The 12,887-nt window shown below is 35.4% G+C and overlaps 1 protein-coding gene across 3 annotated transcripts in view; it reads right to left on the bottom strand.

The window, feature by feature from the left end:
- Positions 1-12,887, bottom strand: part of LOC115441376 (small G protein signaling modulator 2) — a 55,696-nt gene that overhangs the window by 19,839 nt on the left and 22,970 nt on the right. For all 3 annotated transcript variants that reach the window (XM_030166149.2, XM_037436665.1, XM_037436666.1), the window contains exons 4-8: positions 11,774-11,937; positions 4,209-4,428; positions 3,796-3,913; positions 3,335-3,441; positions 2,666-2,790 (exon numbers count right to left, since the gene is read on the bottom strand). In XM_030166149.2, coding sequence (XP_030022009.1) covers positions 2,666-2,790; positions 3,335-3,441; positions 3,796-3,913; positions 4,209-4,428; positions 11,774-11,937 — 734 coding nt within the window. The remainder of the gene's footprint in view (positions 1-2,665; positions 2,791-3,334; positions 3,442-3,795; positions 3,914-4,208; positions 4,429-11,773; positions 11,938-12,887) is intronic.

Genomic DNA, 12,887 nt, shown 5'->3' with positions numbered 1-12,887 from the left:
AATAATTACGTGTGTGTTTCAATCAGTGCCGAATTTGTTAATAGGCCGTATAGACCACAGCCGAGGGGACTTGTTTATTGTGCTTCCACGCACAGAATGTGCAGGGCGGCACGAAGTGGCCCATACTTAAGCATAAATATGGTTATAATAAAGTAATTATATATGACTAAATATAATGATTTTTTATGTTTACGCGAATGTTATACTCCGTAATAAAACTAGTTTGCACGTTATTTTATATTTTAATTTCCTCCCGTTTCGAAAACATTGCACCCTTCATTGTACCGGACCGGAATCCGTATAAATAGAAAAAACCGCCATAAAATCCAAGAACTTGTTTTATTTCGATGAATAAGTATAAATTAATAAAGAAAATATTTTTCATCGTTTTTTTTAATTTTTTAGGCAAACGAGCAAGACAAGAGTTCCACCTGATAGTAATCACCGTAGGCCCCTTGTGAACTATAACAATGCCAGGGGCTCGGCCAAGTCTCTGCGTGCCGAAAAGTGAGCATTCTTTTCAAACTTATTGATATTGATTTGATTAATGGCTATCATTCATTTAAGATTGAAGATGGGCGATCGATTTGCACTGTATGTAAACTTTTGTAGTCAACAGATTACAGAGTCTTCGCGATCACTCATGTGTTAACACAGCACAAAGTAATCAAATTATTTATTTACAAATAAACACAATAAACTTCTATTTAATAATAAATGTATTCTCTATTTATTTTTATTATAATCCCTTTTAGTGTATAAACGAACTTGAAGTTCTAATACGACGATCCTAAATATATTAAAGGCGAAATTAAATCTATTCGGCTCGGGCCTTGGGAATAACTAACAAGTACTCAAGAAAGTACACAAACAAGATCTAGGACCTACAACTTTTATTGAAACAGCATAATTGAATATACGAAGTTTCTTAATTAACTATTTCATTTATTTTCTCATCCTAGTTAAAATAATAATTGAAAATAATACACGGAATATTAAAATATTTCCATATATAAAATAAAATAATCTTGTTACCCTAAATAAAAATGTGAGGACTAAGAAATCATAACCCCAAAATTATCTCTATAATAAGTTCTGTATACATCCAATTGATTATCTATACATAATATATTTTTATAAATCCAATATAAATTAGATATAATACAACTCAATTTAGATCACTCTTATTGCTATAAAGATAAATCGCGTTCCCAATAAAACCAGCCTTCGCATAAAGAAATAAAACCGTACAAAAGCAAACATGGCTGAATAAAGCGCTTTCTTTGTAATAATGGAACGCAACAAATTCGCGTAACACCCATTGTTCACAACACGTAATTAATGGTCAACACTCAATGGATAGAGCCGAGAACTCACTAGCGAGCCGTAACTTTTACCCTGGCTATTAATCATGGCGAGTAGCGAATACCTTGTTCGCTAGCAAAGTTTGAGCGTACTACAACTTGAATAGAACAGTTAACTCCGGGCTTATGTCGAGTCAGGGGCTGTAACTAAGCTGCATTTTAACAATCGTTAACACTAACGTTATGTATGAGGATGCGATGGACTTATCGATAGTATGTCATTTCCATATATAAACAGCGATTTCTATTAACGGTAACAATTGCAGTAAGACATGTTGACTACGGCCCCCGATGTCAAGAAACAAATAGAAGACACGCGATGCTCTCGCAAACATGAAAAGCACACTGGGGAATAATTACGAGGACTTCTTATTTAGATTTAAGTAGTTTTTTGGTTCGGTCTATTTACTATTGTTAAGACTCTATTATCTCTCTAAATCTATTTACCCTGGTTTGTGTGACGTCTCGTATATGAGTAATCGGCTTAATGCTCAATTATTATAGGTGCTTACAAGAAACAAGAAGTAAGTTAATAATAAAACAAAGTATGAACAAACTGGCAAGTAATTTACATAAAGCAGGTATTACAGACATATTAAAAACATCAAAAGAGAAACTTTTTATCGTATAACAATTGCAAAGATTATACGCTTTTACATCGAGTCTTACGAATCGGAGAAATGTATTGTTCCAGTTGTATTATTTCTTTTTTATACATTTCAAAGTAAACTCGGGTCACTTCAGGTTAAAGCTACGGCATTCTTCCGAGAGACAATGTGCGTCGAAAAACTTTGTACGTTCCGCGAATCAAGACCCTTGTAGCCATGTATGAATTCTAAACTGAGGTACGAACGTTGACATCTTAGAAAGCAGAATAACAATATGGCATGGCTATTATAATGATATTTTTAAATTTAAATTAGCATTATTAATTTAAAACTAATATAACCCCACTGTTGATGCATGTATAAAGCTGAAGAGTTTGAACGCGCTAATCTCAGGAAGTATTAAACCGATTTTGCATTTTTAACATACTTCTGCTAAAGGCTACTTTTTATTCCGTAAAAATTTAAAGCGAGACTTTTATCTCGGAAAAAGATTTTCACGGGAGCGGAACAGTGGGGCCGAGCTAGTAAAAAAATTTAAGAAACAAAATAGAAATCAATGAATAACAAATCTTGCGCTGAAATAATTTTCAGACACGAGTTTTATGAACATATCTCCGACCAGTAAGATATCCACAAGAAGCTAAACACTACATCTACGTCATCAACCAAATGTGTATTTTATCATGATCTTACCTTTTGTCAATGCTTTCGCTCTCCGCGTACCCGTTCATGAGTTGATTGGGCGTCCATTTTATAACTAATCCAGCTGCTGTCTGATGAAGACTCAAGTAACCCGGCATTGGTTCCTCCACATCTTTCTACAAAAGAATAAGACACACTCTTAAATATTTCGACAGTCCCTACGTATAATATCGAATCTGTAAAATTGCATTTTGCAGATTCAATACTTTGCGTCGGGACCGTTGATTTATCCTTAAACAATATATTTATTCATCTTTCAAAACATTTCTAATAATTGTTTTTTATGCTATCATTTTGATAGTTAAATACATCTCTCAAAATTAACTTTTTCAAGTACGAAGATCAATAAATGCTGCATCCAGTCGCTGTAGTCCGTGTTTCTCGGTGTGCGATATTTTTGTGCTTGCGAAAAATTTGAGTTGTGTCTACCCGCTTTTGGATTTGTATTTTGACGCATCATCTGTTGAACGCTCGCAAAACTGGTGTTATAATGTAATTTCTCAGCGCGTGAATTATTTTGTAATTCTTAATGAGAAATAAAGTCTTCTAAACCCAAAAAAAAGATCAATAAATCATTATAAAAAAGCATATATTTCAAGACCATATGTCGCTATTATTAATTGGTACTTCTACTTTTAATCAATCATAATATTTACTCACCGGTTGCACTTTAACATTATTCTTTCCGTACAGTAGAGTCGCGGTAGAGTTCTGGTGCAAGCTTTCAACGTAATCTTTGGCACTTGAAGTTCCCGTTTTGCCAGTAACTGTTAACACACATCAACACATCACACAAACAATAGAGATCATTATCATCATCATCATTTCAGCCAGGAATCGTCCACTGCTGGACCTAGGCCTCCACCATTGAGCGCCACAGGGACTGGTTCTGGGCCGCCCTCATCCATCGGACTCCGGCGACCCTCACCAGATCGTCAACAATAGAGATAGTGCATGGAAATTATATTACTCTGGACACTGGAGTACTTTTGCAAATTTACCGAAGTTTATAATTCACAATGACATTACCAAAATTTACATAACTAAAGACAAAGAAAGAAGATAAAAAGTAACAAAATCTACTTTGATTGCATTTCACTTTCGCGTTATAAAAGCTTTACCTGTACTGGCAGAGCTGCTGTCATCTGAAGATGCGTTCAAACTCCTTTTGAAATTGAGGATCGGCCTTCGAACTGACGGTGGTGTGGTCGTTCCGGCGGACATACGATGTCTTTGCACCTGTTAAGTGGTCAAAGGAACTATGAAATTAATGGAAAAGATTTTAAGAAATACGAAAATCATATTTATAAGAAAACTCGATTGACTTATCGCTGCATAAGATAATTACGGTGACGTCCAAGAAAAATATAGACCAGTTAGACTGTAATATCTATTAATGTCAATACAATTTTGGACAATTTTATTTATCCATGAAGAAAACCGCAACATAGTTATACAGCGTTCTACTTAATTGAACTAAACACGACATTGCTACACTACTTTAAACTTTATGTAAAACGACATAAGTACTCACCAATTCGTCAGCAGGTGGATCAGACCAGAAGCAAGCGGGCGCTTTCGCTTTTGAGTATTCTAAAGCGCATGGTCCGACTAGCAGAGAGCTGAGAATGCTTCCGTAGTCGGGATCAGCGACTAGTGCATCCCTTTCGTAGTACCGAGTCGCGTTTGTCACGAGGTGCTCAATGATCTTGGCTAATTGACGCTCGAATAATGCTATACGAATCCAGAGGTATCTGTGTACAATTTTATATTTTATGTTGTATGCGTTGATAAATTACACAGTAAGCGATATTATTCCATCTGAAATCAATACATCAGAAGTAATGACTTCTGGTAGTCTGATTATACCTTCAATTCATTTGAATTTTATTTCCATGACACATAAATTACTTTTTTTTTTTTGTTAAACTACAAGTTATTAAATTTCAGTACAATAATGGACAATTACAAGAATACATCAAAGAACTTTGTAATTAAGCTTAACAACAACACATTGCAAATCAATACAATTGAGATAAACACCTTTGTATAATATTCATTACAAATTAAATTCTTAAAACATTCTTTCATTTAAAAACGAATTCTATACCACTGAACATAGAATCTATGATTGCTATGGCAGCACTGCATACATCAGTATTATCTACTTCTATTCAAAGAAAGATATGAAAAGAACCGGAAAAGCAAACTTTTCCCAGCGCACTATATGGCTTGAAACTAATTAATATGCTTCCAACGAAAGAAGTCTTAGTAGACATAATAACACGATGCAAACTTTTACTTCTCGAGTTTTGATTCCAATGCTATGAATACCGCACAACTAGGCATATGTGAAGGCATTTTTTATCATACTCGGAAATCCAGAATTTTTATGAATATATCTTTTAACTTAAAAAGACATAACCATGTTGTAGTCAATTTTGTTTCGGTTTCACTTTTTACTGTTTTTTCGCTATAGATGTCACTGCAGTCAACCAGAGGGAAACCTGAGATACTGGAATTCCACGCCTGAGCGACTGCTGCTACCTGGTGGATAGTGGAGAAGTAAATGGTGGAAGGAAGGGTTCCTCTATGATAGCCGGAGGGGAAATGTTCGCAGGCCATTATAGGCATCAATGTGAAGTTCCCTACGAGGTATATATACATATACTTAACTGTGTGACTAGGGCCGCGACAAATGTACTACCGTGCATGGACGTCCATTCAGTGTGAAGACGGAGCGCAAAAGAATCGCCTCGGGGTAACTTTTTACTATTTAATTTTAGTATTAGGGAGCTTTTATTTGACACATTTTTCACGCGGCATCCATTTATTAAGTGTAGTGTTAGAGCAGCGTGATGTTCAAAAGATCAAAGCCCAAATCTCACGTGTAGGTCTTTTCCTGCCGCGTTATAATAATAAATAATAATAATAATATAAATAAAATAAAAATAATGGACTCTATTTTATTATAATTGGTAATATCTAGAAAATAACGCGCGGCAATCATAATATAACTAAATGATAAGAATTTAAAAGTTGCTAGCTACAATTCATTGACCAGAATAAAATGATAAAGATCCACATCTTTAACATTTAGTACTAGCACTAAGTACCTATGTTCATCCAAGAACTGATCTCCAACAATACGAGTACTACGCATATATTAGTTATCATCGTCTTACCAACAAAATATTAAAACTAACTAATTATATTTATATTACCACAACATACATTTTATTTTCAGATAAATAAAAACTACTCTTCTCAATTTTCATCATTCTGTTATGACTTAAGGTGGGCATAAACTGGCACGGTACACAGTCTATCATAAAATAAATTTTCGGTACTCGAAAAGCTACCTCGTTGCGTTGATATAAGACCGAAATTCCGTCAATGAACAATAATTATTACGCCAGTACATAAAGTGACGTCATAAACCAAAAACAAACTCGTAAAAAATAATGGTTACAAAGGTACATTTTATAGGCAGCGCGAGCTGTCATTTTCGTTTGCTTTGCCGAAAGTTTTTTGTGCAAACAATAAAAATATACCTCATAATCGAGGTATAAGATAGAAGATTTGAGCTAAATCTCGCTGATAATGTATAATACAAGTATTAAAAATAAAAGATAATTTTATCCTCCTGCCGTGATTCTACTGTAACGTCGATTGGCGCAATATTTTTTTTTACATTTTGTAGAAACGATTTGGCTTTATTTATACGACCGATCGACCAACTGGCAAAAACCTATTGGGCGGATAAATCTTCTTCCAATCCCGGACAAATCTTGTTAGAAAAACCGTCTCAAATTTTCCGATATGGAAACCGAACCTAGGATTCTGGAATCCACTACAACCGATATCCACTGCAAATAGCGCAAAAAGATTATAAAAAAAAAAAAGAAACGCATTATATTCGTAATTCCTTAGGCTTATTTTCATTCACAGAAACATAATTAGTAGCATGAAAGCACACTATATTTTTTTATAATTCTAATGAATGCATTCAAACAATGCTATGATGAAAATACTAGGTTTGTTTTTTTATGCGCCCGACCACAATACGAGCGTTATATTTTCCTATTTTATTTATATCCACAAGGTGAGAGAGTTCAATTTAAATTTGTGACAGCGTATTGTACGCGAGGCACGTAAAAAAGTGATTCGCATGGAAAATGGGCACCGGCGCTCGGCGAAGGAAAAATAGTATTCGCCGGAGGACACGAAACAAATTGGCTGAATACCGAAGTAGTATGGATGTAAATCAAAGTGTGGACATCAAATATAATGTTGTTACATAGTAATTATTTTGACCGTTAACTAACGAACTAATTAATTCCGAAATGTACTTATCTGTTACTGCCATATATTTTAATAAGCTCGGATTGCATCTAAATTTCATTTTATATGCAAAATATTAAGTGAACTTACACATAAATGTACCCTTATTTCCACTCAACTAACTTATTACTAAATTTCATAAATTATATTATAAGAACTGTAAATCTCACACAGCCATTATAACCGTGTGCACATCGGAATGCTGAAAGCGATTATAATTCAAGCTACAATCGATATACCTTGAACTCTATGAATTAATATCAAAACAGTTATACGGAGCTCTCCAACATTGGAATAACAGATTATAGTATAATGAAATTAAATGGAATCATAAAACTTCCCCCAGTTATATACTGTATTACGAAAATATATTGAAATGCCTATTACTTTATTTTTTGTACTCTTCTGTATTTTATTGAGTTAACTTACAACTATAAATGAAAACGTTTGTCAACCAAAGTTATGTAACCTTTCGAAAAATATATTTCAGTTACTTGTATTACTATTAGTAGGTCTTGTATACGAGGGGCCGTCTGGGTAGATACCAGCACAATGTTTATTTTTACCCCCAAACTCCACCAGTTTCAAGGACATTATCTAGCGTAATTACTGGAGAATATGAGACTAAACACTTTATATATCAGGGTGCCGAGAACTGTGGAGTGACACGCAGTAATTGTAATCTTAAGTTTTATATGGTAATGCTACTGTTTACTTACTTATTGTTTATATTAATATATTTCCAATCAAACTACTCCTGATCAATATCTGCCAGAGAAAAATAGTCCCTTTCGAAGCGAACACACAACATAAGCTCACGTAGAGACTAATCAACGTTCGAACTTCACGACGTGATTTATTTAGGCACCCAATCATATTTGTCTTGTTGATTCGACGGCGCGGTCCCGCCTCACAATTTAGCCTCCAGCGTACATGACCGAATCAATACAATATTTTATGTGAAACCCTTGTTTTATTATGTAAGGGAGTTTACGAAATAACATCGATTTATTCGAAAGTAGCGATTAAGTTTTTCATTTGATTAGATATATAAAAAAAAAATATTTTTATAGATTTAAAACTACTAATCGGATTCATTGTCACACGGCGGAGTAACTTGAGGTATGCAACCTCTTCAAAACGTCAGGCCGCCCTGTGGAATGGGGGCGTTTAGAGAATACCACCACGGTAAACCCCTGCCTGTCGTAAGAGGCGACTAATAGGGGCCACGAAGGGGGTCGTCGGCGGGCAGCAGGGGGCTGTCCGCCCTAGTGCATTTCTGTGCATCTTTGCACATTTGTCGGTTAACCCCCGGGTTGGACGGCAGTGTGTGTAGTTGGCCTCACGCTGCCGTAGACGAAGAGGGCGTCCTTCGGTGCGCGGGGGCTTCTGAGCCCCCCCCCTCCATAGGAGACGGGCCGCAAGGCGGCACCGCGCAGCGGCGGCTGCGGTCGCAGACTAGACACTTTAACGTCAGAGGAAGCCCGCAGCCGTCCCTAATGCGCCGAAGAGGGCCACCGCGGAGTTTTAGCTGGTAGGCCGTGCATAGGTTAAGTTGTATATAGGGTTAGGGACTCGGCCCGGCGGTCGCCCGAAGGTCACCATCAAATCCGGGCGGCTCAACGCCGGGCCGTAAGGCACGGTTACCCCAGCATAACCGCTCAGTCGCCCCCCACGAAGGCTGGGCGGTAGTAATAAGGCACTTTCTCAGCGAAAACAAAAAAAAAAAAAGGCGAAAAATCAAACAAAATCCATTCAACACCGAACATCCTAAACTTCAAAAAAACATTATGGTGTTATCAGTTTTTTTTTAATTTTTACTTAAATTTTGAAATGATCATCCTTGCAAACATAATTCGCATTAAGTTAATCACAACCTCAAATTGCGGAGAGCAGAGCGTTCTCGCGTTATCTGCATAGCTACAACTCAATAAGTTTGAATTTTAACACCCTGCAGCATTGCATTGCATGCGTAACAATTCCAAACTAAGAAAATTCAACAACTTATAAAAATGTAATTGACGGAGTTAGAGTATAGAGCGTCGAACTCGTAAAAGACCAGCTGAAGTTTTACCATTATTCAGATCTGGACGAAATTGAGCCAACTTTAACCATCACGCAGTTGACACACGTTACATTTATTAGTTTCACACTTGTACGAAATTAAACCAACGGTACCCTTTGCATTATTAAATTTTGGATAGACACTTATCGGAGAACAATAACACTATGTCTAATTAATTTAAATTCTAATAAAGTTGTAATACTGTTTAATATTGACAAATTCTGATATCCGAAGAATGATTTAAAAGAAACCGAAATCGAATAATCAAACGAAAACTAAATTAAACTGTTGAGATAAAACGTCGCAGAGATTATATTCGAGTCTGAAGTGACGATAAAAGATTTTGATTACCATCTTTTAATAGCTAGCAATTCTTAGATTTCAACTTGATAGATTTTTTAGAGAGATTAAACGTATCATAACATTTTCGTATTAACTGTATTTTTTAACAAGCTAACACTACATAATAACTAGACACAATTAGGTATAAATTACATTAATAAATGTATAAATCTACATTAACACCATTCGAGTTATGAAAGGACTCTCAAAGGTAATCAACAAACGTCGAAATAACCACGACAAAATCTAGAATATATTACTGCCATCCAACTACAAACTCGGCATTCGGCGGAATATACGGAATACGTAATTGCATATTTGCAGAGAGCTAGAACAAAACGCAAACGTAACAAGGGTTATGTCTGAAATAACGAAACGCGCTCAATAAAAATTCTACAATATACTTATTTATTTTTTTCCTAAGGAAACCCTAAAGTTTTATTTTATTATATAAAACACATACAATCACACCTTTCTGTTCCCGAAGGGGTAACCAGAGGCGATTTAATTTTCGGTATGACTTTTAGTCTTATAATATTAAATGTTTCAACTGCCTCGGTGGCGTAGTTATACTGCAAGCGCGGCATGTCGCTCTAAGGTCCTGGGTTCGAATCCCGGGTCGGGCAAATTGATACTTGGGTTTTTCTGCTCAGTATCAGCCCGGAGTCTGCAATTTGTGCCCGATATGGCGATAGGCTCGCCCCCTATCAGATCATGGGACGGAACACACTTGGCGAAAAGTGGGTTCCTTGGTTGCGCCTCTGCATACCCCTTCGGGGATAAATGCGTGATATTGTGTGTGTGTGTGTATTAAATGTTCATGTTTAATATAATAAGAAACGTTCGAGGAAATAAGCATTCCAAATACATTATTGATACTAAAGATACATATACTTAAGCTTTCACCGTAAAGGATTAAAAATATAAGCTGTTCGGTGATACCGATGAGTCACGTAAGCCGTAGCAGACTCGTAGACTATCTGTCTTCGCTACACAATTTCTTTTTACTCCACTGAGAGTTCTACCCATTTTGCTTTACAAGGAATAGATAGGTTGGCAGGACAAGGATCTTTTTGAACACCTATGATATTTTGTAGCGATTAAAAGGATTACTGTTGACTAGGTATCTAGAAAAACATGCCTTTGAGCTACGTTTCACACCTCTACGTAATTTTCTGTAAAAATATTAAAGCAGCAGAAGAAAACAGCACTTAACTATACAAGAATACGAAATACCAAACCAATGTACTTTTTAAGAAATTATATACTCTAAGAAAAAATATAATTAATCATAATAATATTAACCATACAAGAAGTTTACTTTGAACTCTAACTTTTCGAAAAGAGTTATTTTTTCATTGATTTATACAAAATATTATCAATACTTAAAAAGAGAGTAAGTTTTAATGGAACAACATTGATAAAATTACGTAGTTAGACAAAATGACATTTATTATCTTTCTTTAAAAATCTTAACAGTAATTACAGAAAATATTACTCTGGTAATATACAGATCGAGTTTGATAAAAAAAATTAACTTAAACTACTACGCAATGACATTGAATTAGACAGGTATCATATTTTAACTCTCTAAGCATTTCGATATAATTCAAAAGCCCTTAGACAGTTATGCGTTAATAATTAATTAGCAAATTTGAAAATACACAAAGCTAGTTTCAATTTCTATAACAAACATAATAATTTACTGCTTAATTTATAATAACGTTCATTTCTCTAAATGAACACGTTTAATAAGAATCTGATTCTAAAAGCGGCAACACGGATAGCGTTGAAATTAATTTTTCGAGTTTGTCGCAGCGCCACGACAATTTAATTTCCGTGATAAATCTTCCTAGGGTAGATTCCGAGAGAAATAATTGCGCTCTGAACGCGACAAACTTTAAATAATCATATTTTAATATTGAAAGGACCGAAGATATCTAGACAATTTTGAATACGAAATTTTATTAAAATTAAATGAATTTCCATTTCTAATTAAAATGTATTAATTTTTTGATAGTTTTTAATTGAATGACTAAGGAGATAGAAATAGAAACAAAACAGCAACAAAAGAATAACACAAATATAATCTTTATTAACATTAATATAACTATTGTGCAATCCAGACAAATCTGATTACATTGCTAACGTAATAAAGAAGTATCTTATTTAGAATAAGGGGAATTTTAAAACTGAACGTACGCAATATATTGTCAAAACTTTTCCTTACTTAACCAGTATTTGTTCACACTTCTATACCATCCTAATGGGTCCGTGCCAGAAATTTTGTAAACGAAATAGCTAGGTAAACCGCCGTTTACCAAACCTCACTATACAAAACAACTCACCTAGATTGTGGAGGTGCTTGCGAGAGCAACGACCCAGAGCCTCTCTTGCAAAGAGGCGGTCGAGGCATCGAGGGTCTTCTCTCTACTCCTGAAGCTGACCGTGTAGCTGGTGCGCCTTCTGCTGCCAATACCCGCGCAGATACCAACGCTGCTTCGGGACAGTGCTGTAAATACGAACTAGATTAAATAGTGTATGAATATACACCAGTGTGTAATCATTGTTGTGTTCCGGTTTGAAGGACATTGTAGCCAGTGTAATTACTGGACATAAGACTTAACATCTCATGTCTCAAGATGGTGAGCGCGTCGGAATACCAAACAATACTTTGTAATTCAAGGTGTCAGATGGTGTTTCTACTGTTAATGAGCGGTCGTATACCATCAAGCGAAAGGCATGCTCGTCTCATCACTCAAAGATTTTTTTTCTATACCTTTATATGGACCTATGCCCGGAAAATGTGTAACGAATGTGGTCTTAGATAGGAATAGGTACTTAGTACTTATATAGTCGTAAAATTTTTAATGACGACTGAAATTAGCCGCGATTAGCGTCGCAGCTTTTCCTTTGAGACTGGCAGTTTATAAGAGTGTCAAGTGTTTCAAAGGCCGACAGATAGGTTACGCATAAACTATTTACATAAAGATACTTGTAACTTATTATATTGAAGCTGATTCAATGAAGTCTTAAAATAATAGATAAAGATTTTTAGAATCAAAATAAAAATCGTTTTTGCCATTGACTGTTGTGTTAACCGTTAAGTAGGTGGTAATATTTGCTTTGCAATTATTTCAATATAGCAAATGCCGTCTTTATTTGTTAAACTCTGCTGTTGTTAAGTTTAAGTGCCAGTAGAGAAAGCGCTTAAGGTATTTTACTCAGAACGAAAAGCGAAGGCAACAGTCAGAGCACTCAGTACGTTAAAGCGAGATTGCGCCTGGGGATACTGCCTGAAATAACAGTAAATATTTCACAGTGTTAAAGCAAATGGAAAAACCTTCTCTAGTTGGAAAGTAAGTACTTGCGTGAGTCGAATTAATCGAGCTTAAGGCCAATATATCTTACAGGACCAATAACGAAGATTTAACAACAGCGGTTATATTAAGAAAAATCCAA

This window comes from Manduca sexta, chromosome 9 (genome assembly GCF_014839805.1).
Source record: "Manduca sexta isolate Smith_Timp_Sample1 chromosome 9, JHU_Msex_v1.0, whole genome shotgun sequence".
NCBI classification, from domain to species: Eukaryota; Metazoa; Arthropoda; class Insecta; order Lepidoptera; family Sphingidae; genus Manduca; species Manduca sexta.
Note: the sequence above shows the minus strand (reverse complement) of the source record. Positions and strands in the feature narration are given on the sequence as shown.